This window comes from Esox lucius, chromosome 7 (genome assembly GCF_011004845.1).
Source record: "Esox lucius isolate fEsoLuc1 chromosome 7, fEsoLuc1.pri, whole genome shotgun sequence".
NCBI lineage: Eukaryota > Metazoa > Chordata > Actinopteri > Esociformes > Esocidae > Esox > Esox lucius.
In genome coordinates, this window is record NC_047575.1 from 16,794,202 (window position 1) to 16,822,093 (window position 27,892).

General features: G+C 43.1%; 1 protein-coding gene across 5 annotated transcripts; it reads left to right on the forward strand.

Annotated features, from left to right (window-relative positions):
- On the forward strand, positions 1–27,892 carry LOC105010765 (CUE domain-containing protein 1). Of its 5 annotated transcripts, none has more exons than XM_029120709.2 (11): positions 2–558; positions 14,146–14,840; positions 16,832–16,968; positions 18,773–18,935; positions 19,189–19,453; positions 20,032–20,103; positions 21,013–21,102; positions 26,129–26,222; positions 27,188–27,249; positions 27,407–27,470; positions 27,579–27,892. In XM_029120709.2, coding segments are annotated over exons 2-11 (1,266 nt in total). In that variant the 5' UTR covers positions 2–558; positions 14,146–14,522; the 3' UTR covers positions 27,580–27,892. The 5 variants fall into 5 exon arrangements, with proteins under 5 accessions (XP_028976545.2, XP_028976542.2, XP_034148926.1 ...); XM_034293035.1 differs by having other exon boundaries at positions 14,149–14,840; XM_029120710.2 differs by having other exon boundaries at positions 2–489.

Genomic DNA, 27,892 nt, shown 5'->3' on the forward strand with positions numbered 1-27,892 from the left:
TCATCTTTCCACAATACATTTTCCTGAACTCCGCAGGCTCTTTAGATAAAATGTTCCAAGATAAAATCTATAATTAAACCTTAATGTAAACGGGCAATTTATTTTCCTGTAAATTAATTGGGAATCAATAACACCAGTTAATTACAGGAATTGGACAACTGCAATGTTCTTGTTTTTATATAAGGTATCACAGGCTACTATCATTTATTACAAGTACCACATGAACAGACTGTTGCCTCATGGCCTTTGTGTGATTTTCATGCATATCCACTAGAAGGCTCTCTTGCGCCATGTGTTTGCGGAGCGTAATACTCGAGCCACAGCGAAGGACTGCGGTCAAGCTATTCAACTCTATGCAAGGCTTCGTAGAGAAGTGGCAAGGGGTAGACACAGAAGCATCATTGGATAAGAGCGCAGCATTTGGTGGCAACCGCAAATTGCGCCCTGAGAAAACACCCCTTTTGGTCAGCGTTTACCCTCAACTCTTGGGTAAACAAAGCATTTTTTATGGTGATAATATATTTGACTAGCTTCAGATGTTTGTCCGCTCTTCACCTGGTAAGGAGGTTTACATTTCACACCATCAAATATGCTATCAAAGCGGGTGGCTAGCTGGCTAACGCTGTACATTGAATTGGCGCAGAAACATACACACATGCAAATGTATTTTGTATATACTACATAAGCAATTCGTTGTTAGTTATTCTGTACTTACCTACACCTTTTTACAGGTTTGTATGTTACTGCTTGCTATGTCTGTCAACTATTATTAACGCTAGCAAATAACTAACCAGCTAGCTGTCACCTGAAGAGAGGGACGAGAAGTCGACGACCTTTTGATGAGAGGTGTCGCGTGTTTCACTGGCCACAGCTGGGTGTACTGGGTATGAACAGTGACAGGGTTTCTGATCTTGTTTTGCTGCTTTAGCCCACTAAGGGCTCCATGCGCTCCTGGCTCAGATGTCCATGGCTGAGGTCAATTCTATTTCAATGGCAGGTGTATGCTGTCATCACCTAGCCTTTTTACCATGTTATCTCTTAGAAGATTTGTCATTTCCTTTTCCATGTCGTTGTATGATTGAATAATTGCATTTGTGTAATGCATCTCGTTTTAGAAAAGCACAGTGTATTTTATGATGTAGACTATTGTAATATAATATTTGCATAACTTTTGGATGTAGCAGTTAGTGCAAAATCACAGCATTAAATGGTGTACTTTATAGGCGTTTGTGTATAGAACGGTAGGTCTGTAGAGTGGAGGAAGTCTCCTTCCTATGCTTGGCTGCTAGAGAGGTTGGAGGCCCAACTGAGAAGCACCCTGGGGAGTGCTTTGGGATTGTTGTTCTGGAAAGTGTGGCTGCAGGGGCAAGAATACTGTCCCAACTGTTTTCCTGAATATGGGAGATCTAAGAATGTTGTGTGTGTTTGTTTTAACGCTCTCCAGGGAGAGAAGAAACTTCTGCTCTCATTTGGCAGAAGACCCAGAATAGATGGGCCCATCATGGATATTACACAATCATGGATATTAGGCTATTTCATTGTAAGAAGTTGAGTGTTTTTATCACTCAGTGGCACTGCAGACTTCAAGATACAAGGAGTTAGTAAATAAAGACAGCTCCTACAGGAGACTAATTTGTTTTTCATATTTATTGAATCAAAAAGACAAAAACAAGGGCTATAGTTATGTCTGGAAGGTTACATTTCAAACAGGACTGAGTTCTAGCATAGCCCAGGGAAGGCTGCACATTTTATAAATGTATTATTTGTCAAAATCAAAGTGCAAGCCAGAAAAGGGCAGGTATTAAAATATGTAGAGGTCCATAACAATTTCTACATACTCTTGTTTTAAATATTGTGTTTTTAATTTTAAAACAAACCATGGCTTATGCCATTATTCCCTTGACTTTACCTTGGCTTATGCCATTATTCTCTTGACCTTACCTTAGCTTATGCCATTATTCTCTTGCTTTATGCAACTGTGACTGGGTGAAATGTAAATAAACTGAGTTACCAGATTTTGTGGAATCCATGTTTTTGTAGCTGTTGTTTCTTATATGTTAACTCCCATAAATTACACTTTAATAGAAAGAGCTACATTTCATGTTCTGATTCCAGAGCAATGCTTTAACTACACCACTTTTATTTATTTTCTAAGAAGTTTTAATAAATGTTTTTGAGTGTTTGTTTGTGTGGTTAACCTTTAATTGAAGTGCACATCATACACACTGTAGTTAGCGATGTTTCTATATCCCCATGTGTGGAGAGTTGCAAAACACTGTCCACTGAATTGATGCAGATAATCGAGATGTCTGCCAGGTAGTTGTAATTTTTTGCAGTTAACATTGTTATATGTCCTCAGAAATAATGTATGTTACATGTCCTTAACAACAGCCTAGTGCAACCTAGTACCAAACTGTTTTTAATAGTTCATTAATAACATGTCTAAATATTGAGCTGGCAAGGGAAAATACGTAGTTACATTATTATGGATTGATTATCTTCTCTGCCCAATTTAGTTAAGTAGTGTTGACGTTACTTCATTTGTTTTTTGTCCAAAATATTGAGTTACTAAAATAAACAGTCCCTACTCCCAACAGGCTTTGAAAATGCAGAGCCTAGTTGACATGAACAGGGGGGATGTAATTTGGATGGGCTACTTTTCCCAAAATAGTTTTTGTTGACTAGTTCACATGTAGCTGTGCAGTGGCCTTTACATAGGGAATTGGGGGATAAACTTGCCATTTAGTTAGCCAGCTAGCTAGAAATGTACAGTGGGGAGAACAAGTATTTGATACACTGCCGATTTTACAGGTTTTGCTACTTACAAAGCATATAGAGGTCTGTAATTTTTATCATATGTACACTTGAACTGTGAGAGACGGAATCTAAAACAAAAATCCAGAAAATCACATTGTATGATTTTTAAATAATTAATTAGCATTTTATTGCATGACATAAATATTTGATCACCTACCATATTTGATCTCATAAACCTGTTCATTTTTCTTTAAGAAGCCCTCCTGTTCTCCACTCATTACCTGTATTAACTGCATCTGTTTGAACTTGTTACCTGTATAAAAGACACCTGTCTACACACTCAATCAAACAGACTCCAACCTCTCCACAATGGCCAAGACCAGAGATCTGTGTAAGGACATCAGGGATAAAATTGTAGACCTGCACAAGGCTGGGTTGGGCTACAGGACAATAGGCAATCAGCTTGGTGAGCAGGCAACAACTGTTGGCGCAATTATTAGAAAATTGAAGAAGTTCAAGATGACAATCTCCCTCGGTCTGGGGCTCCATGCAAGATCTCACCTCGTGGGGCATCAATGATCATGAGGAAGGTGAGGGTTCTCCCATAACTATACGGCAGGACCTGGTTAATGACCTGAAGAGAGCTGGGACCACAGTCTCAAAGAAAACCATCAGTAACACACTACGCCGTCATGGATTAAAATCCTGCAGCGCACGCAAGGTCCCCCTGCTCAAGCCAGTGCATGTCCAGGCCCGTCTGAAGTTTGCCAATAACCATCTGGATGATCCAGAGGGAGAAAGGGAGAAGGTCATGTGGTCTGATGAGACAAAAATTTAGCTTGTTGGTCTAAACTCCACTTGCCGTGTTTGGAGGAACCAGAAGGATGAGTACAACCCCAAGAACACCATCCCAACCGTGAAGCATGGAGGTTTGAATATCATTCTTTGGGGATGCTTTTCTGCAAAGGGGACAGGACAACTGCACCATATTGAGGGGAGGAAGGATGAGGCCATGTATCACAAGATCTTGGCCAACAACCTCCTTCCCTCAGTAAGAGCATTGAAGATGTGTCGTGGCTGGGTCTTCCAGCATGACAACGACCCGAAACACACAGCCAGGGCAACTAAGGAGTGGCTCCGTAAGAAGCATCTCAAGGTCCTGGAGTGGCTTTGCCAGTCTCCAGGCCTGAACCCAATAGAAAATCTTTGGAGGGAGCTGAAAGTCCGTATTGCCCAGCGACAGCCCCGAAACCTGAAGGATCTGGAGAAGGTCTGTATGGAGGAGTGGGCCAAAATCCCTGCTGCAGTGTGTGCAAACCTGGTCAAGAACTACAGGAAACATATGATCTCTGTTATTGCAAACAAAGGTTTCTGTACCAAATATTAAGTTCTGGTTTTCTGATGTATCAACTACTTATGTCATGCAATAAAATGCTAATTAATTACTTAAAAATCATACGTTCTGGATTTTTGTTTTAGATTCCGTCTCTCACAGTTGAAGAGTACCTATGATAAACATTACAGACCTCTACATGCTTTGTAAGTGGGAAAACCTGCAATATCGACAGTGTATCAAATACTTGTTCTCCCCACCGTAAATCACTTCACTTGCTACCTATGCTGAACGTAATTAATGTTATCAGAAGTTAGTAGTTTATTGTCATATGGATGCTATCTATGCATTAGTATATAGCATGTTCATATTGCAGTGGGGCACAGAAAACAATGTTCCACAAAAGAAAATGCACTTAGAAAATATAGCTAGCTATATGACAGCAGAATCATTCTTGAAGGTTTGTTGAGGAAACATTTCTTTTTGGAGTCACAGTGGTGTTAGAAATCGACGGTTTCGTATAGTGGTCAAATAATGTAGAACCCGTATCAAATCGAGGGAGAAGTTCGCTCACGTTTATTGGAAAATTGCAGCACAGATGTCATTCGGTGAACGTTCCATTATCTTCTTACTGTGGTGATGGTTGAGTAACACAACGTTCTCGAATGTATCAGATAGACATTTTAAGAATAGAGTAGACATAATTCCTTTTCTACTTGTTGGAAAAGCATGTACTAAATAGCATGTTTGTTCCTGAATGTTCATAAAAACAGGTTTCCTCCTTCATTTCTGTGAGAATGTTTTTTGTAGAATTGCAGCATATTCAAAACTTACTCAAACGTCTCTGTCCCCTGGCAAAATAATATTTTTTTCTTTTTGCCCCAGGCCATCTATAGAATCTATAGAAAAGGATATTAACAAAAACGTTGTCAATCTTCTTGCTCCATTTAGTATGTTTTCATGCTAGTATGTTGTTATTTAATAATTTTTATTGAATTTAGGGATATTATGGAGAAGGAAAAGTAATCGTGCAATTTCTTAATGGCATTACATCTTGCCAGCAAGGATATCAGCAGGGTATCGGAAGGGTCATCGCCAGGAATCCTGGAACCTCGGAAAATATCAACCCACTCTCTTCCCTTTGCGTACATATAACACGGGTTCACACTTGACAATTTCGTGCTATGCATACGCCAAAGTCCTTTTTTGCGTGCAGTTCAGACGCGATCTCCTCCAGTTAAGAACAATGGTGAATAAATGCGATATTAAAGTTTTAACTTTACCCTTTTACGTTCTTCCAAGGAAAAAGTTAATCTACGGCTTTTAAACGATTAGTCACTCTTTGGGAAATCCGTGCCTCGATGATGGTGACGTCAAATAGGTTTCAGTTGGTGCGTGTCAATGAAACGATTTTATTGACCACCATTATTATTAATGGGAGGAGATCGCGTCTCAACTGCACGCAAAAAAGGACTTTGGCGTATGCATAGCACGACATTGTGTGAACCCGTGTTATATGTACGCAAAAGGAAGAGAGTGGGTTGGAAAATATATATGCCTGGGCCCCCTCATTTATAGACAACATTTATATTATTACAGTCAGTGGGCCCTGCCTTTCTCTGCCTTAGTAACCCTCCTGGATATTGGGAGGACATTCTCGTCCGACATTCAGTAAGGCTAACCTAAGCAAAACTGTTCACATACTGCAGTCCAACTATTTGAATAGATAGAGAAGGCTGGTCAATTTCAGAAATTAATTGTTAAAAAAAGTCTGTCACTTCTGCAAAAGTAACATCCCAAAGTCTAGATTATAGTTGACAGACATTACTGGATATTACGTTTTAGAAAATTAGTTATTTTCAGTGTGATCCACTCCTTTGTTAATATCTAAGTACAAAAAATACACTGAAATCCCTGTCAACCTGATTACACACGTATTTCGTGTTCCGTGAGTTTTTAGACACGGCAGGTTTCAAGTTAATTTAAGTTTTCCTACATTCGTTAAGTTACTTCTGTCTAAAAAGCAAAAACGCACAGTTAGCCTACCTGAGAAATAAATATTCAGCATGTTGTCACTGTTTGTGGGGTGCGCGTGAGTGATCATCAACTGATCTTCAGGCTTGGGTTTGCGCAAACGATAAAATACCTCAGCGTAGTAAGTGCACCTGCAAACACCGCAAACTTAAAAAGTGTTCCCTGAGAAGTAGTATGCTAGACTAGTAGTCGATCTTTGGTAGGGCTGTTAACTCCAGAGATATGGACCTAATCTTTGTCATTTTCATGAGGTGTTGATAGTTTTCTCGTGTCGTCACAGCATATGGGAACGCCCACATGGCGGGAAAAACTGACTCTGGACACAGCCCAAATGCAAATATTAATTATTACAACTTCTAATCTTAAAATTTTCACCTGGGCCTGGTTCCTCTCTAGGTATCTTCCTAAATTTCGGCCCCTCTTAGGGAGTTTTTCCTAGCCATTTTGCCTCAACACTGTTGTTGCGTCTTTGGGGTTTCAGCCTGGATGTTTTGTAAAAGCACTTTGTGACATTTAAACAGTAGGAATGGTTTACCTAACATTGGGGAAACGTGTAGGCCTGTATTACTTGTCAAAAGATTATGCGTTATAATGGCTGCATTACGCTACACTGACCACCCATAGAGCTTTCGCGGTGGGTGGTCATATCCTCTGGAATAGCCTACCACTGCATATTCGAAATGCCATTGAAATGTCATTGCTAAAGTCGCACCTTTTTACATTGGCTTTTAATCTTAGCTGAATTGGCATTAGATGTCTGTGCTGCTATTTTGTCTGTGTCTTATGTGTATTTTCGTATTTTTTTACCTGTAAATTTCATATATTACAGCACTTGGGTCAACGACAGTTGTTTATGTGCTTTATAAATAAAGTTGACATTGACATTTACACAGAACACACGGTAATTTAGGTAAATTAGCATTCAACTTTGTCAGTGAACAATTAATTTTCCTTCACCTCCCAAACATTTGCATTATTGACCATTTGATCGAAAGTATAGCTGTCTGTACTTTTGTACGCTTTCATTCTGGTAGCAGTGTGCATAAATTAATGGATTATCCACGGGACAAGGTATATAATATAGTATAAAATAGTAATATAGTACACATCCCCAAAGTTCAGCTCCGGCATGGGTGTCGCAGTTTTTAATTATGTAAATAACGCAGCGGATAATGTATTTGGGTCACAAGTGCCTAAGACTTGCAGTGTGTTTCCGTACCTTTGTTTTTCATGTTTTGTGAGGGGATCTGAACACTCGTGCTGTAAAAGTCGAAAATTTGACCCATGATAGTTGTAGCAGCTATACCAGTTCTTTCTTTCTTAAATTTTATAGTATTTTTTCAATCTCTGCTAACTACACATCTAGCTGGCACGAAGCCGTTCGAATGCGGCGCAGATTTCCTACTATTTGCTGTCTGGAATATTCGCATGTATAGGCTAATATCTTTTACGTTTTTACGTTTCATTACCAATCGTATTTATACCTTTCTCCATGCGCGTCGTTAAGCCTGGGCGTCTGGGCCTATAGCCCTGGATCTTTTATGAATAACCCAGGATTTCTAATTATGTATATTTTTGTAAAAAAAAATTAAAAAATTGCCCCTGATCTATTCATCTGTAATTCTGATCATGCATTAAAGCCCTAAAATAATATGATATAAAAAAATCCGTGATGGCTCTATAACTAACCAAAGTTATAGCCACAACCCAAAAAAGTAAAAGGCAAGTGTCAGAAAACGTTAGGCTGCTAGCTATGCAGGCACTCTGAACTCTGAACCAGTCAGAAACCTCGAAGATGCGTTTTCTTCTGTTATTTGTGAATATTTCACAAAGTAATGTAAGCCTAATATTAAGACCATGGTCAGAACAACCTTATTTCAACAACCTTATTTCAAGCTCCGAATGTATTGTGATCCAAGCAAAGCCTCTGCCTCTCTTAACATAAAATGTCAAGGAATTTGGGGATCTCAACCGCTACGTAACATCATTAAAAATCTCTGTTTGCAAGGGACAAGACCATAAAACATTATTGGATGGCCAAGACCTTCGGGCCCTCAGGTGGCACGGCATTAAAAACAGTAACGATTCTGTAGTGGAAATCACCACATGGGCTCACGAACCCTTCCGAAAACCATTGTTAGTGAACACAGAACGTCACTGCATCTATAAATACAAGTTAAAAGTCTACCATGAATAGAAGAAACCATATATTATCAACATCTAGAAACGCTGCCGCCATCAATGGAATGATGCAAGTGGAAAATTATTTTGGGGAATCATGGATGCTGCGTCCTCCGGACTGAAGAGGAGAGGGGCCATCCGGTTTGTTATAAGTGCACAGTTCAAAAGCCAGCATCCATGATAGGTCACATTGCATGGGTGAGTCGCACATCTGTGAAGGCACCATTAATGCTGAAAAATTAAGGTTTTGGAGCAACATATGCTGCCATCCAGACAGCATCTTTTCCAGGAAGGCCAGGATTATTTCAGCAAGACAATGCAAAACCACATTCTACAGGTATTACAACAGCATGGCTTCGTAGTAAAAGATTCAGTCAGTCATGTTTGTAAATATTATGGACAATACATTGTAGAGTTAAGGACTATTCACAAATATCTTTCATGTTGCTATTTAAGACTTCAGTAGATGTAAGAATATGACGAAGAGGATTGATCCAAGTGTTAGTCCACTGCCCAGTTTAGGTCCCCACCAATGCTATTTTTGTTTTGGCCATAAATAATAGTGTAGAGGAAGTGGATATGCTTTGAATAGGTGGTGACCATGCCCTATTGGCAATAGATGTTTTGTGCTAGAACAGGAATTTCTTTCCATGTAAAATGTGCCACATTTGTCATCTAGGCAGAGAACATTGAGGGTTAAACTACATCGTTCTACAGTTGTGCTAAGTTTGCATACCCTGGCAGAAATAGTGAACTTTGGCATTGATTTAAAAAAACAGTATTTTATTTAAGGATCATGATCATATGAAGCCATATATGATCACATTGTCCTTTGGCTCCTTTTTATATCATAATGATAACAGAAATCACCCAAATGGCCCTGATCAAAAGTTTACATACCCTTGAATGTTTAGCCTTGTTACAGACACACCAGATGACACACACAGGTGAAAATGGCAATTAAAGGTGAATTTCCCACACTTGTGATTTTAAATTAAAAGAGCTTGCATAGCATGTGTTTGAATAGAACTGTATGATGTCTGCATTGTAAAGTGCTCCATAAGCCACCCCTCTAATATCAAATTATTTTAAACTGTGTTAGTTCAGTCTACCTGTGCTGCCTGGGTACAGACCACTATATCTTAAAGAAATCCATGAAAGCATATGCACAGCCATTTTAGTTTCACATGAATTCAATAAACAATTATCCTGAAGTATCATTAAGCTGTTGTTATTTTAATCATACTCATCAATAAGTATGTTTAAAACATCCAGAATCTCTTGAAACACACTAATTCAAACAAAATGGGTGTGGCTATTACCTTATAAATATTCATGTTTTTGCTGGACCACGTAAGCAGAGCCAGCCGAGAAGAGCGAATGTCTCTTACTGACTGACTGACTGACTACTCTTTGTTAAATCGCGTAGTTCTTTAGAGACGCGGACTCTCACACAGGGGACTAGTGTTCAAGCCTCGCTGCAGTCAAAGCAAACTACTGTATTCGTTAGGATTTGTTCAGGATGGACAAAATCTGGCCACAACCAAGCTACATTATAGTAAGCCTAAAATAAAATAGTTTACAGTTATATTCCGACTATTTCTGGTGGATTTTCGAAGTACGCATCAGTGCATGCTTTTAAGGGTAATATAGGCTATATCACAACCACTTGGGCAGTAAATGCAGAGGGGTTTCCACGATTCGTCTTTTTACTTAAAGAAAAAGTCAGTTATCGTCACTTATATTGATAGTTATTGTATCAATGTCATTCACAAATGAAAGGAAAACTAACGTTGTTGTGCCATGCAATGAAATAGCAACAAACAAATTATGCATTATGTTCAGGATAGACAACAATTTTGCTGGATACAACCTTCAGTAGCTACATTATAGTGAATCTAAAATAAAACGGTTTACGGTTGTTGCTTAGAGTTGTGGTGCCATGAAATGAAATAGCTTTGGCAGTGTAAAGTCATTTCAGTCTCACTAGCAATTGCTCAATTCATATGCCTATTCCAAGTAGTAAGTTAGTAGATACTAAGCCTATTACAGGGTAATACGCTGTTAAAACGGCCAATCACAACAGCCATACGTTTTTTCAGTTTAACACAATGCTTGATGGTGTCTAGCAAAATTGTCAAACTTGGTGGGATGTTAATGCGTGACAAAATGATCTAATGTTGAGACGCCATACCGACACAGCATTGTGGCATAGTGGTTAAAGGCACAGCCTCTCACATGGGAGAGCCAGTTTCGAATCCAGTGAAGGCAGCAACTTTAATCCTTTCTAATGGCTGGCTGGCCGAACTAGGCTTACCTGGTTCCTTTTCTTGTTAAGTTCTGATTTGGATTCATTATGCATGTTGATAGCTAGCTAAACCAACATTTCCACACAGTTTCCCTTTAAGATCATAAAAACACCACTTATTTCAACCTTCATAGAGCTAGCTATAGCAGCTGGGCAAACTGTTATACAAGGTTAGTACAAGATAAATATAAGATGTGATTGGATTTTCAAATATGTCTCTACAGAAATAGCAATGATACTGATATGTTCATACTTTGGTGACTAGTTACAGCTGTCCTAATTCAAATGTTGATCAAATTCAGTAAAATACAGAGATTGCTGTGCATACCTTTTAAGGTTTATTTATACTATGCCTTTATACCAAATTGTCTGGACAGGCTGGTCTCAGGGGCATTCATAAATTATTTCAAATCCAATGGGAGGGCTTTTTTTTCTAACCCAAAACCTAGTTTTGAATACTTAACCTTAAATCTAACCTTAAATTAAACGATCAAACCTTTGAAACATATCAAACCCTTGTGTAAATTTGTAAGAGATGAAACATTTCAGAAAATTCATAACATATTGTACATTTTGTTCACATATTATAATGTAATTATAATAAAATGTCTTCCTGTGAGACCATTTTAGCCGGAACACGTTACTGTAGTTGTGTTGTATATCTGAAAATGGTATCACTGCCCATCTGCCTGGCTTCACTTCACAACGGGGAAGGCGTCATACACCAGGCCGTGTTCATGAAATCTAAAAAGTCTTTGGTATTGGTAGGGTACACTCGTTTGTTCAGAAGAAGTGCGAGTTTGTTTTCCTAGGGTAGGTCGGCTAATGTAATTATGTTCATAAGAGCATATCAACACCAAGAAAAATACCACAAGCCCATACACTGTGTGCGCCTCCTGCCAAAGAACTACACTCACACTACAGATAAACTGGACAAGTGTTCAGAGCAGCTAGGTGCCTGATAATCACGGGTGGTTGTCTCTGTCTCCCACCTGTCAAGCTCTGTAACACAGGGATATGGGCGTATAGGAACACTACCTTGTAAAGGAATTCTATTCAAAATCCCCTGGAAAGAAAACATCATGCAGCGCACTACACTACGTAGACTTCCATGCCCCTTAGTTCATATCTTGGCTCAGTTAAAAACATCTCGACTAGGCCTGACCGTCTAACCATTATGTGTGTTGGCCTATTACCATACTGTATGTTATCCATTGTGTCGGTGTTTCATCACAGAGCTTTATCAAACGGCTCCAATGCTACTCCTGGTATCCGTAATCAGCTCATCTGTCTAACCAGTAGGCATTAGTTATGAGTGACGTAGGCAAGCCCTATGCTACATGCAATTCACAAGGGCAAAGCGGTCCTCTTCTGGCTCCCATATCTGTAAGCGGCTCCAGCTATATAGCCTACACAACGACAAAAAGCTGTGGTGGATTGTGATGCTAAATATAGCCGATCGCTATGTGCAGATTAGTGTTGAATAATGAAAAGTGAGGGATCAGTGTGTGGGGGAATATCATTCAGCCAGCTCTGAGATGATTGATTTGACACCCTGGGCCCTCGCCCATACATCTCGATGGACTTCCTTGGATGGCTTCCCGCAGGATGTTGGGTTAGGCCTATCCTAGAGAACTATCTGAAAGAATAACATGATAAGAGGGATTCTGCTTGACACCGATAATGCAAAAGAGAAAGTATTAGTGTAAAGATTATTACTAGGAATGTATTTGTATGTTCAGACACAGTCTCTGGCCTCTGCTAAACTCTTGCACTTTCTTTTCTGTTCCTATCAGATGGTAGTATTGTGTGCTGTGATGTATAGACACATTCTTATGGGCAGAAACCGTTAGTAGCTTATATACGTAGGGCAGAACAGGGTGTCCTTGGTGCAGCGCTGTGATTTGCAGGTTCACGTCACACTGCCCTATTTCAGCCTGAGTGCTCCATTATGTTTCCAAATGGCCGCTCCCTGGCAGTGCAGTGTGATCTGATGTGGGACATTGTGCCTGCTCTCCTTGGGCTGTAATGTAGCATCACCGTACCCTCTTCAGTTCCGCCACCGTCTCCCAATCTCAGGCCACACGGACCATTTCACCAGTGCTTGATCCAATGCCTCTGGCTGTGAACCGTTATTAGCCCTAATCTGACCCTGTCTAATGCCTACTGACTGACTGCGATGAGACACTGCTGGACTAGTCACACCCACTGGGTCGAGTGTCCCTGTGAAATAAACTGTTGCATGGCAATGTTGACTGTACACTAACTGAACTGTAACCTACTTAGTCTGTCCATGTGGTGGCCCCTGTGGTCACGTCCATGTGGTGGCCCCTGTTGTCACGTCCATGTGGTGGCCCCTGTTGTCACGTCCATGTGGTGGCCCCTGTGGTCACGTCCATGTGGTGGCCCCTGTGGTCACATCCATGTGGTGGCCCCTGTGGTCACGTCCATGTGGTGGCCCCTGTGGTCACATCCATGTGGTGGCCCCTGTTGTCACGTCCATGTGGTGGCCCCTGTTGTCACATCCATGTGGTGGCACCTGTGGTCACATCAATGAGGTGGCGCCTGTGGTCACGTCCATATGGTGGCCCCTGTTGTCACGTCCATGTGGTGGCCCCTGTGGTCACGTCCATGTGGTGGCCCCTGTTGTCACGTCCATGTGGTGGCCTCTGTGGTCACGTCCATGTTGTGGCCCCTGTTGTCACATCAATGTGGTGGCCCCTGTGGTCACGTCCATGTGGTGGCCCCTGTGGTCACGTCCATGTGGTGGCCCCTGTGGTGCAGGTGCAATTACCAGCGGTAGATGCCTCCAGGCCCCTCTGCCCTTGGCTGATGCTATTCTAGTGCCAGGTACTTTCGTGCAGTTTGAATAATTGCTTATTTTTTAAACAACTCTTTTTGCAGAATGTTTTTCTGCTGACATTTTTATCGAATTGTTTTGCTGAATGGCAGGCTGCAGTTACAACAGGGTCCTTAGGCTCACTGTGCCTACCAATAATTGCTTGTTCACATGCTGACAGTAAATGCAGTCAGCATTTGAGAAGAAAACAACATTTAGAATTGATGATTGGAAGCATGGTTAAAAAATGAGTGTAATTAATTGATTGTTGAATGTTATGATATGATTGCTTTATAGAACCAAACATACACAGAGCCTCTGTTCCGAAAGAATTGAGAAGGAATTGTTGGTGTGGCTCCTGTATCTCTCAGCTATGGTTATATCACCTTCATCGAAGTCAATAACTACTCTGTATATGTATGTCTGGCATTCACACATAATGGCAATAGGATCATATGCTGAACAAGTCAGTCCTATTTTTATTTTTTTTATTGTTTGCGGGTTAAGGGTCCTGTGTGCTCTGGGCTCAGAATGCAAATGATTGAAATCAGTCACATTATCACTAGGGACACCAGTTAAGACACAACTTTCTTTTAGTAAATCTACAGCCTGCTTGTTGTGATGCTATGCCATGTTCAGATTTTCCAGAACATGGCTGGTGTTTCTGACATTCTGTTCCTGTTTCCAACACAGCAGGGGCTGAAAGGACCCATGGGCTGGAGCTCCTAAGTCACTGCTAGCCCACCTCTGCTCTGAGAGAACACAGCACAGTGACTTCATACACCGCCTGGGGAGTCCAACCATCACATCCTCACAGCATTGGATGCAGCTGGGTCAAAAACAGAGGAAGAAGAAGAAGAAGAAGAGAATGGCTGTCTGTAGTGTTGTGATGATGAGGGGATAACGGCCCAGAGCACTGAGGGCCCCGAGGCGGACGAGAACAGTTGAATCAGCAGGCCAGGGGAGGCAGGCGGTGGGCATCCACCGCCCAGGGACCAGGAGCCACAATTTCTCGGGTGGTGTTGCCGGCACGGAGGAGGGGCGCCGTGCGGAGGCTGGAGGCTCTATGGATGATGACCAGCCTGTTTCGCCGCCACGGCAGCGGTAACCATGGTGATGTGATGGCACACGGGGACAGCCCGGTCCCGGAGGAACTCAACAACAGTCGTCCTGGCGGGGGTGGGCGCACGGTGCGGCGTTTGGAGTTCAACCAGGCCATGGAGGACTTCAGAACCATGTTCCCCAGCATGGAGCAGGAGGTGATCGAGTGTGTGTTGCGGGCCAACCATGGAGCCGTGGACTCCACCATCGACCAGCTGCTCCAGTTGAGTCTGGATGGGCACGGCTCGGAGGACAGCTCCGATTCAGAGGACAGCATCCCCCCTGAGGTAGGAATGCATTGAAGCAGGGGAACCGGTACCAATACTTGTATCGAGCCCAGATTAAACCCAGTGATCACAAGCGTACATTCTCCGACACAACAGCATAAACATTGTTGGCTTTTTCGTCCCACAAGCATTCATACTTTGTATTTATCTTCTTTGCCTCTCTTCAAACCAGTGGGCTGTTATTAGGTAGAGAAATATTTGCTACTGTTAATATGCTGAAGAGGATGACATGCATTTCCCTGGCACTGTGATTATGTTACTGTTAGTGTTGACAGGAAGGTTTCAATAACCCGTCTAAAACTGTCTTCAAAAAAGTTGACTATATCAGAAGATATGCTGTAAGTTATATGATATTTGATCTAAATTCCAACCACATTCATTGATAAAGGTAACCCAACTTAACAAATCACACAACAAAATGTCTTACTTTGAAACCACATAGGCAATTAAAATAAACAGAATAGCTGGTTGTCCTACCAAATTCAGAACGCAAAATGCTTATAGAAGTCTCTTAGAACCCCAGGATAACATCAAGAGGTCTACAGCCCCCTCTTTCCCCAATCATTGTCGAAGTGCCTAAGTCAACTGTCAGAAAGAGACTGCACAAACTTGACATTCATGGGAAGTCAGGAAGGAAGAAGCAATATCAAGACACCAGTGACATTTGCCAGACACCACCTGGGTTAAGACCAAAACTACTGACAGTGGACAGATGTGTCAAATGTGGGTCAATTCCAGGCACCATATTTGGCAATAACAAAACACTGCCATTAAACAGAAGAACCTAATACCAACCTTATAGCATGGAGGCATTGCCATTAGGGTTTAGGGCTGCTTTTCTGCCTCAGGTCCTAGCCAACTTGTCATCATTGAGTCAACCAGTTGTATCAGATAATTCATGTGAGGATCTGTCAAAAAGCTGAAGCTGTACCAAACAAGGTTCTTTCATCAGAACAATGATCCCAAACACACAAGAAAAGCCATAACAGAATAACTCAAAAATAACTAATGGATGGTTATGAAATAGCAGAGTGAAAGCCCAGATCTATCAAAATATTGTAGGGGACTTGAGGCAGGCCATGCATGTATGAAAGCCCTCGAACATGACACAGTTGAAGCAGTACTGTAAACAAGATTGGATGAAAATTCCTCCCAGTCAGGACTGATAGTTACAAGAAATTGCTACATGAAGTTATTTTAGCCAAGGGGGGCAACTCCAGCTGTTGAAGCTAGGGTTGTACTTATTTTTTCTGGACTATAACATTTATTTTCTGTTGAATTTTTATTTTTGTTTAATTAGGTTACCTTTATTTGCCAATAGTGTTTAAGCGAGGATTACATATCCATGTGTCCAAATATGTTTAAAAAGACAACTTTTCAGGGGTGTACATTTTCAGATGACTCTTTCTGCTGATACTTAAACTCTTGCTGCTGAGTAGCAACATGACTGACTCAAGTGAAATATTGGACTGGCAAGTATTTTGCTTCAAATTTGATTAAATTGGCTCAGCTCTGTTAGTTCCAGCGATATTTACTGTTTTCATTAGACTCTGTCCTCTCTAGCTGTTGTCCAGCATGCTCTTCACAGGATATTAACTTCATTTTGTTTATTCCCCAAACACTCTGAAAATCCTGAGGGAGAAAGAGGAGGAAATCGAGAGCTACTTAATACTTATAGTAGAGCATAGTTTACCCCAAATGCCTTCATAGTCTACCTCACATGCTAGCTTAGTCAACTTTTTATATGGGCTTTTTATATGCTTGTTTTATATCAATATTAATTTATATTAACGATTTATCTAATGAAAAACCATAGTGTTGCTTCTTGAGGTGAATAAAACCACACAGTGCCTCTAATTTAGAGCAGAAAGGCTGTGCTGCATTGATATTATATAGATGAATTATTAATTTCATCTGCTCTTTGAAGTGTCCACGTGTCAAGTCAAACATTCTCACTTGCTCCCACGGACCTCTAACCTCTGACCTTGTAGATCCTGGAGCGGACTTTGGAGCCAGACAGCTCTGATGAGGAGCCCCCACCTATCTATTCCCCGCCTTCCTATGACATGCACATCTACGACAGGAAGTATCCAGGCGAGATCCTGTCCACAACCTCTCCACCACCCAGGCAAGAGAGGCAAGGGTGGGGGGTGGGGGTGTGGTTGGGGGATGGGGGTGGGCCTGTCTCTGACCTGATTTTAGAGGCTGGTGTGAATTTGTTCTTAAACCATCATTTTCATGATTGATGATATGCATGTGTATTTTTCTGTGTTACTTTTTTCAAAATATTGTAGCGGGGAAAAGCCCAGAGCAAGCAAGCAAAGCAAGCTTGAGGCGCCCAAAGGCATTTATTAATCAGAACAAAACACCAAAGGGGAAAACAAAAACACTAAACAGGCAGCTTCTTCAGGCTCACTTCTGTGATACACCTTCAGGCTAACCAGGCTGCCTTTTAGGTTCAGGCGGTTGTTAATGTCCCTGACCTTCCCTGGAGCCTTCTCTGCCCCTTTCATAGCACCACTGACGGGGCTTGATTGGCTTATGCTGTGTGTGTTTGTGGCTGACAAGGCAAGCTACATTCAAGAGCCACTGGGTCCAATCTCCCTGGTCCTGAACCTGTCACGGGGCTGGGGAGCGACGCAATTCACACAGCCGGATCACAATATCTAAAACATGATACGGCTGGACAGAGATTCTTACAGGGAGTGCTTTGAATGTTAAGAGGTTCATTCAGTGCTCCACCTGCTGTCTAATGAATGCTACTGCAGTAGCAGTGATATCCATATTCTGTATTACGAAATGTCCTGCATGGCTGTGTGCAGACCTTTAAAAAAGGGCACCCTCCTCTGTGGCGATAATTATGCATATTATTATACATTTTCAGAATAAGCACACACAACATATTTCAAATTGTAAACAAGCCCCCGAACACGACTGACATCAAAGCAAGAGGGTGCACGGACATCTGATCATTAAAGTTGATCATTTATGTTAATCTGCTAGTTAGCAGATTGTGATTTATGCTAGATGTTTATTAATTACTTAATATTAGTAGCCTATATGTGTAGCCTTATGAACATATTCTTGTAAACTCGTGAAACAGTTTGCTAGCTAGTGGCTTTGTGTGTATATTTTAGCTATGGTGATTACATTATCTGCACTGCTGTTCTGACACCTGTGTACCTATTGACTGGAGAGAGAATGGAGGCAGAAAAATATGCATGCGATGGAGTTGGGATGAGGGTCTTTGATGCAGTCGCTGTCACGCTGCCTTGCCTTGGCATCAGCCCGCCAGACAGAATGTTGCTGATGTGCGCTAACTCAATGTTTGATCTGATGTTATTCTGCTGGCAGTACTGTTGATGTTTATACTAGATAACCAGCCACACACAGTTGACCAATGTAACCGATGCAATCTTTAACGTCACGCCTGTGTGTGTGAATAGAGGGCACAATCTGGGAAACAGCCCCCTCATGCCTTCACCCAAAGGAGCCCTGGTCTACTGAGAGGGACAGGGACAGGTGCTCTGGAACCGGGATACACAATGCCTGGTTATAGGGAGTGCTGAACAGAAATAATTACTGATTCACATAGTTTGTCTAAAAAAGAACAAATTCCACATCCCATAAATAAGGCAAAGTAGACTGATTTCTTACACTTCTCTTCAGTTTAATTATGACACAGAAAAATACATATGCTAAATTGCACTATAGTTTCATTCTCACGCACAAGCTACATTTTTATTGATTATTGATTGACTGATATGAAATGTAATACCGAAATGTTCTTCAATATGATTGGTGAGAAAATATTTGCTATCATCTCATTGTTGCACAATGTTCAGAATCATATTTTGAAAATATGACTATGGAGGCAAACATCTTCATGGCACCAATGGGACTAAACATATCCTTTGCCATTTCACTGCCAGCTTTGATGCCAGTCAACCCCCTCCCTGCCAGGCTCTTACCGATCCACCCCCCTCCGTCAGTCAGCAGCAAGCTGGCAGATACAGGAACTGGAACCCACCGTTACTAGGCAACCTCCCTGATGACTTCCTGCGGATTCTCCCTCAGCAGCTGGATAGTCTGCCAGTAGGTAGATTTATGGGTCAGCCAATAATGGACCACTGCTTACAGACCCCTCCTTCTGATACCAGCCTCTGCAAAGGGGCACGCACACAGTCCACCTCAGGATACACAATCAATTCCCTGATCGTCTTTGATGTTATGAAGATAACATCCAGAAACGACATCATTTCCAGTTAATGGCACATTCTTATTAAAAGCTGAAATATTTCCCGTCTTGATATGTCTACCATTTTCTTTGGTCCCTTCCTTCCTGCAGCGCTCTCACAGCAGCTTGACCCAGAGTAGTCTGACCCAGCCCTCGTCCCCCTCCTCTTCCTCCGCGTCGTCCATGACGCAGCATGTCGAGCCAGGGGCTGGTGCGGTGGCCGGGGCCAGGACAGGCCAGGTTGGCATGGAGACAGACCAGGAGAAGAAACTGAAGCAGTACTTGGAGGATGAGCGCATCGCCCTCTTCCTGCAGAACGAGGAGTTTATGAGAGAACTGCAACGCAATCGCGACTTCCTCATCGCCCTTGAAAGAGGTGCATACACCTCCAGGCGCAAACACAGTAACACTAGCTCACACTTAGTGTTTTGGGCAAATTACACGGTTCTTACTAGGGTGTAACGGTACACATGATTGTAACCTTACAGTACGAGGGGCACTTTATGGTTCACATGTGAACCTGAATGAATACATTTCAACATAGAACAAGCTAGCTAGCTACTCTAGCTAGCTACGATGGTAAGTTGACAAAATCTGAGATGTGCTGACACATTTCAACAGACATCCTTTCAGGATCAATATCCCCAGAGCTGTACTGATACCGTACCAAACCGTGATCCTTAAACTGCAACATTTGATGTACTGTTGGTTAAGGGTACCGTTGCTTTCCTAGTACTTAGGGATGATATCACCATGCTTTCTTTCCCATCAATAAATGTGTGCAGAGTCATTAAAATGGCATTTCAGTCATGGCATTGCTTTTCTCCTCATTCCCTCCACCTCTTCTCTAGTAGCGGCTGAAGGAAGGCTTGTCAGGTCATGCAGTTTGTTCTGCTACGTGCCTCCATGCTCATAACTCCATTGATGCTGAGACATCGGTTCTCTCTGTTTTAGATCGGATGCAGTATGAGTCAAAGGCATCCAAGTCCAATCATTCACCAGCTTTCATGGGGATGTCCACTCCAGGTAGATATCATTAATCTGCCCTCCATAGCATTCAGCTACAGCCTTGTTCTGGTGTAGCAGTGTTAAGAACATGCAGTGAACTCACCTCACAGTTAGCTTGAACAGTAAGTTTTGCTGAAGGAGCCACCCAAGAGGTACTTTTTGGTTTGCTGAACACGTTTAAGAGTTGTCAACGAGGGGTGGTTACGTGTGCTGTGAAGCAGAGAACCACTGATTCAGGTTCGGTGAGGGGCAGTTGAAGAGGTTCTCGCTTAGCAGCAGCATGACATTTACACACTGGCCCACTCCAGAAAGGTCCAGCTGTCTTCGTATGAGGCCACATCCAAATCCAGCATTGCACCATCTTATTTTACTAGCACAGAGAGAAAATGGGATTTATGGATCTTAGTCTGTATGTGTCTATATACTGTCATCTTTGTCTTTGTTTGTGTCACTGTACTGTACTTGGCATCTTTGTGCTGTGTGTCTCTGTGCTGTCATCTCTGTCTCTATGTGTCTCTGTGCTGTCATCTCTGTTTCTGTGCTGTCATCTCTGTCTCTATGTGTATCTGTGCTGTCATCTCTGTCTCTATGTGTCTCTGTGCTGTCATCTCTGTCTCTGTGCTGTCATCTCTGTCTCTATGTGTCTCTGTGCTGTCATCTCTGTCTCTATGTGTCTCTGTGCTGTCATCTCTGTCTCTGTGCTGTCATCTCTGTCTCTATGTGTCTCTGTGCTGTCAGATCTGTCTCTGTGCTGTCATCTCTGTCTCTGTGCTGTCATCTCTGTCTCTATGTGTCTCTGTGCTGTCAGTTCTGTCTCTGTGCTGTCATCTCTGTCTCTGTGCTGTCAGCTTTGTCTTTATGTATCTCTGTGCTTGTTATCTTTGTGTCTGTGTGTGGTTGCTTTCACGCTGTTTGTTTGTTTTCTAGGAGATAATTGTGCCTCAGACTCTGGTGTGGCCTGCTCCAATGTTACTGACGATGCCTTGTTCCGTGACAAACTCAAGCACATGGGAAAATGTAAGAACACTGTCAATCTCTTGCTCTCAGGGGTGTAGCCAAGTAAGGTTCTCAATGTGTGTGTTTGTCTATTGCTCCCCAATTCCAAAGATATGTTAAAGGCGAACTTGGGAAATTAAAACAATCAATCTTTTTCAATCTAAAACCCTTCATTGATTGTACAGTTGGTGGTTCACTGATTATATTTTTGTTTATTTTTCTAAGCAATAAATAACTCAAAAATAGAGCAGTGTTTCTCAACCCTGCTCCTGGGCACCCCCCTGCCCTGAATGTTTAAGATCTCTCACTGCTCTGTCACACCTGATTCAAATGATCAGCTCATTATCAAGTACTTCATGAGCTACATCAGGTATGTTAGGGCCGGGAGAGATCTAAAACATGCAGGGAGAGATCTAAAACATGCAGGGAGAGATCTAAAACATGCAGGGAGGGATCTAAAACATGCAGGGAGAGATCTAAAACATGCAGGGAGAGATCTAAAACATGCAGGGAGAGATCTAAAACATGCAGGGAGGGATCTAAAACATGCAGGGAGGGATCTAAAACATGCAGGGAGAGATCTAAAACATGCAGGGAGAGATCTAAAACATGCAGGGAGAGATCTAAAACATGCAGGGAGAGATCTAAAACATGCAGGGAGGGATCTAAAACATACAGGGAGAGATCTAAAACATGCAGGGAGAGATCTAAAACATGCAGGGAGAGATCTAAAACATGCAGGGAGAGATCTAAAACATGCAGGGATAGATCTAAAACATGCAGGGAGGGATCTGTAATTTTTATCATAGGTACACTTCAACTGTGAGAGACGGGGGAAATGTTGTCCATCCATCCATCTTCTTCCACTTATCCGGGGCCGGGTCGCGGGGGCAGCAGTCTAAGCAGGGATGCCCAGACTTCCCTCTCCCCAGACACTTCCTCTAGCTCTTCCGGGGGGACACCGAGGCATTCCCAGGCCAGCCGAGAGACATAGTCCCTCCAGCGTGTCCTAGGCCTTCCCTGGGGTCTCCTCCCGGTGGGACGGGACCGGAACACCTTCCCAGGAAGGCGTTCCGGAGGCATCCGAAACAGATGCCCAAGCCACCTCAGCTGACCCCTCTCGATGTGGAGGAGCAGCGGCTCTACTCTAAGCTCCTCCCGGGTGACCGAGCTTCTCACCCTATCTCTAAGGGATCGCCCGGCCACCCTGCGGAAAAAGCTCATTTCGGCCGCCTGTATCCGGGATCTTGTCCTTTCGGTCATGACCCAAAGCTCATGACCATAGGTAAGAGTAGGAACGTAGATTGACTGGTAAATCGAGAGCTTCGCCTTGCGGCTCAGCTCTTTCTTCACCACGACAGACCGATACATCGACTGCATTACTGCAGAAGCTGCACCGATCCGTCTGTCAATCTCCCGTTCCATCCTTCCCTCACTCGTGAACAAGACCCCTAGATACTTAAACTCCTCCACTTGAGGCAGGCACTCTCCACCAACCTGAAGTGGGCAAGCCACCCTTTTCCGACTGAGGACCATGGCCTCGGATTTGGAGCTACTGATTTTCATCCCCACCGCTTCACACTCGGCTGCAAACCGTCCCAGTGCATGCTGAAGGTCCTGGTTAGAAGGGGCCAACACGACAACATCATCTGCAAAGAGCAGAGACGAAATTGTGTGGTCCCCAAACCTGACACCCTCCGGCCCCTGGCTGAGCCTAGAAATTCTGTCCATAAAAATTACAAACAGAACCGGTGACAAAGGGCAGCCCTGCCGGAGTCCAACATGCACTGGGAACAAGTCTGACTTACTGCCGGCAATGCGGACCAAGCTCCTGCTTCGGTTGTACAGGGACCTGACAGCCCTTAGCAAAGGACCCAGGACCCCATATTCCCCAAGCACCCTCCACAAGATGCCGCGAGGGACACAGTCGAATGCCTTCTCCAAATCCACAAAACACATGTGGATTGGTTGGGCAAACTCCCATGAACCCTCCAACACCCCGTAGAGGGTATAGAGCTGGTCCAGTGTTCCACGGCCCGGACGAAAACCACACTGTTCCTCCTGAATCCGAGGTTCTACTATCGGCCGTATTCTCCTCTCCAGAACCCTGGCATAGACTTTCCCGGGGAGGCTGAGAAGTGTGATCCCCCTATAGTTGGAACACACCCTCCGGTCCCCCTTCTTAAAAAGAGGGACCACCACACCGGTCTGCCATCCCAGAGGCACTGTCCCCGACCGCCACGCGATGTTGCACAGGCGTGTCAACCAAGACAGCCCCACAACATCCAGAGACTTGAGGTACTCAGGGCGGATCTCATCCACCCCCGGTGCCTTGCCACCGAGGAGTTTCTTGACCACCTCTGTGACTTCAGCCCGGGTGATGGACGAGTCCACATCTGAGCCCTCATCCTCTGCTTCCTCAATGGAAGACGTGACAGCGGGATTGAGGAGATCCTCGAAGTACTCCTTCCACCTCCCGACGACATCCTCAGTTGAGGTCAACAGCTGCCCACCTCTACTGTAAACAGCGTTGGTAGGGCACTGTTTCCCTCTCCTGAGGCGCCGGATGGTTTGCCAGAATCTTTTCGAGGCCAGCCGATAGTCCTTCTCCATGGCCTCACCGAACTCCTCCCAGGCCCGAGTTTTTGCCTCCACAACCACCCGGGCTGCAGCCCGCTTGGCCTGTCGGTACCTGTCAGCTGCCTCAGGAGTCCCACAAGCCAACCAGGCCTGATAGGACTCCTTCTTCAGCTTGACGGCATCCCTTTCTTTCGGTGTCCACCACCGGGTTCGGGGATTGCCGCCTCGACAGGCACCAGAGACCTTACGGCCACAGCTCCGAGCGGCCGCTTCGACAATGGCAGTGGAGAACATGGTCCACTCGGACTCAATATCTCCAGCCTCCCTCGGGATCCAGTCGAAGCTCTGCCGGAGGTGGGAGTTAAAGATCTCTCTGACAGGAGACTCGGCCAGACGTTCCCAGCAGACCCTTACAGTACAATACAACATTCCCCCCCCCCCCTCCAAGAATTGCCACCTTAACGTGGTGGAGGGGTTTGAGTACCCGAGTGACCCTAGGAGCTATGTTGTCTGGGGCTATATGCCCCTGGTAGGGTCTCCCAAGGCAAACAGGTCTTAGGCGACGGGTCAGACTAAGAGCGGTTCAAAACCCCCTTAATGATGTATACAATTTTGAGTACCGTGACGTCGCCCGGTATGGTGCAGCCGGGGCCCCACCCTGGAGCCAGGCCCGGGGTTGGGGCTCGTATGCGAGGGATAAAAAATAAAAAAAAATAAATACAACGGGGAAATGTTGTATTTTTTTAAATAATTAATTTGCATTTTATTGCATGACACGTATTGACAAGTATTTGATCACCTACCAACCAGTAAGAATTCTGGGTCTCACAGACCTGTTAGTTTTTTTTAAGAATCACTCCTGTTCTCCACTCATTACCTGTATTAACTGCACCTGTTTGAACTTGTTACCTGTATAAAAGACACCTGTCCACACACTCAATCAAACAGACTCCAACCTCTCCACAATGGCCAAGACCAGAGAGCTGTGTAAGGACATCAGGGATAAAATTGTAGACCTGCACAAGGCTGGGATGGGCTACAGGACAATAGACAAGCAGCTTGGTAATAATGCAACAACTGTTGGTGCAATTATTAGAAAATGGAAGAATTTCAAGATGACGGTCAATCTCCCTCGGTCTGGGGCTCCATGCAAGATCTCACCTCGTGGGGCATCAATGATCATGAGGAAGGTGAGGGATCAGCCCAGAACTACACGGCAGGACTTGGTCAATGACCTGAAGAGAGCTGGCACCACAGTCTCAAAGAAAACCATTAGTAACACACTGCGCCGTCATGGATTAAAATCCTGCAGCGCACACAAGGTCCCCCTGCTCAAGCCATGTCCAGGCCTGTCTGAAGTTTGCCAATGACCATCTGGATGATCCAGAGGAGGAATGGGAGAAGGTCATGTGGTCTGATGAGATAAAAATAAAGCTTTTTGGTCTAAACTCCACTCACCGTGTTTGGAGGAAGAAGAAGGATGAGTACAACCCCAAGAACACCATCCCAACCGTGAAGCATGGAGGTTTGAATATCATTCTTTGGGGATGCTTTTCTGCAAAGGGGACAGGACAACTGCACCATATTGAGGGGAGGAAGGATGAGGCCATGTATCGCAAGATCTTGGCCAACAACCTCCTTCCCTCAGTAAGAGCATTGAAGATGGGTCGTGGCTGGGTCTTCCAGCATGACAACGACCCGAAACACACAGCCAGGGCAACTAAGGAGTGGCTCTGTAAGAAGCATCTCAATGTCCTGGAGTGGCCTAGCCAGTCTCCAGACCTGAACCCAATAGAAAATCTTTGGAGGGAGCTGAAAGTCCGTATTGCCCAGCGACAGCCCCAAAACCTGAAGGATCTGGAGAAGGTCTGTATGGAGGAGTGGGCCAAAATCACTGCTGCAGTGTGTGCAAACTTGGTCAAGAACTACAGGAATGGTATAATCTCTGTAATTGCAAACAAAGGTTTCTGTACCAAATATTCTGCTTTTCTGATGTATCAAATACTTATGTCATGCAATAAAATGCTAATAAATTACTTAAAAATCATACAATGTGATTTTCTGGATTTTTTATTCCATTACTCACAATTGAAGAGTACCTATGATAAAATGTACAGATTTCTACATGCTTTGTAAGTGGGACAACCTGCACAATCGGCAGTGTATCAAATACTTGTTCTCCCCAATGTATATCAATAAACAAAATGTATGAATAAGATATTTTGCTACCAGAACACTGTACCATTGTGTGAACATGACATATTTAAATACTGAAAGATTGAGTGAGCAGCGGTCAGCTGCTGATCAACCATATTATTCTAAAAGTAGAATAAAAAATTTAATTCCAAAATTAAACTCGGATAATGTTGATGTGCTTTGTTTATATTTCATTTATTCTCTTTGCTTATTTTCATTTATTTCATTTATTCTCTTCTCTTCACATGTATTCTCTTTTAATCCTCCAAAGCTACAAGGAAGAAGCTTTTCGAAATAGCTAGAGCATTTTCTGAAAAGACCCGAAGAAGAAAAGCCAAAAGGAGAACCCTCCTTAAACATCACCTGTATCCTTCCACCTTACTGAAACATCACTCATATCACTTCCACCTTACTGAAACATCACTCATATCACTTCCACCTTACTGAAACATCACTCATATCACTTCCACCTTACTGAAACATCACTCATATCACTTCCACCTTACTGAAACATCACTCATATCACTTCCATCTTACTGAAACATCACTCATATCACTTCCATCTTACTGAAACATCACTCATATCACTTCCACCTTAGTGAAACATCACTCATATCACTTCCACCTTACTGAAACATCACTCATATCACTTCCACCTTACTGAAACATCACTCATATCACTTCCACCTTAGTGAAACATCACTCATATCTTTTCCACCTTACTGAAACATCACTCATATCACTTCCACCTTACTGAAACATCACTCATATCACTTCCATCTTACTGAAACATCACTCATCACTTCCATCTTACTGAAACATCACTCATATCACTTCCATCTTACTGAAACATCACTCATATCACTTCCACCTTATTGAAACATCACTCATATCCCTTCCATCTTACTGAAGCATCACTCATATCACTTCCACCTTAGTGAAACATCACTCATATCACTTCCATCTTAATGAAGCATCACTCATATCACTTCCACCTTAGTGAAACATCACTCATATCACTTTCACCTTACTGAAACATGAATATGATTCATATTTACTGAACTGATGACCTTGCATTGTAACAGATGTAATTAACTATCCCACAGAGATGTTTGTGAGCAGCTGTAATGTCTGTGAGCAGCTGTAATTTCTGCTATGTTTCTTTTGATATCAGTGTGTTTGATTTGTGGGGAATATCTCATTATCCAGCTGGCGATCATATGGTTCATTAGGGCTGTGCAAAATCAGGTTTTCTCATGGCTTGACTGTGACCCAGCAGATGTAGAATGATGTCTAAACCCCTGCCAATCCCCTTAACATATTCTACCAGACTGGCTAATGCTGCCTCTACTGCCAACCTTTTGGATGATGAAGAAGCTGCACATCTGACTGGTAAATTTTTCCATGTTGTTTTAATATCATGCTAGACATTCTAGTGAATGGTATGAAGCATTGTTTTGTAGATTGTCCCATTTTGCCCTAGTCCAGCTGTGAACAAGGTGGCGAATCTGGTCCACGTTCTCATTTGTGTTAACTCGTGTCTGTACAGAGGAGAAGTTCAAGAGACCAGTCCCTCAGGAAGAGGAGGTGCCCCAGCAGGAAGTGTTGTCATGGTGAGAGAGCAGTAACTCCAGACAAGAACACATGCTACCTACTGTTTCTTGATAGCCGCAACTGTTTTGGATTTCTTCTACTAACAGTCTTAACTATTCCTTTGCCAGATGTCACAAAAACTGTTTGTCTTTCACAATGGAAAACAATACGGCTCCCACCCACCTAGACCGGAACCAGCCCATCCCAAGTCACATGGAATATTGCTTTGTTCAGATGCTGAAAAATGTAAATGTGTTCTCAGTCAATTTACCCGGTGTAATATTTCTTTTTATGGGAAAATAAGTACATGCCCTAGCTCACCACAAAGATGGAAAAACAGCTTGCATGCTTGTTGTCCCCATTGACTGCCAATAACTGCTCGTTAGCAGTTGCAAAACAGTAAACTCCTTCAAACTGCATGCAGTCACACAAAATTGGTATC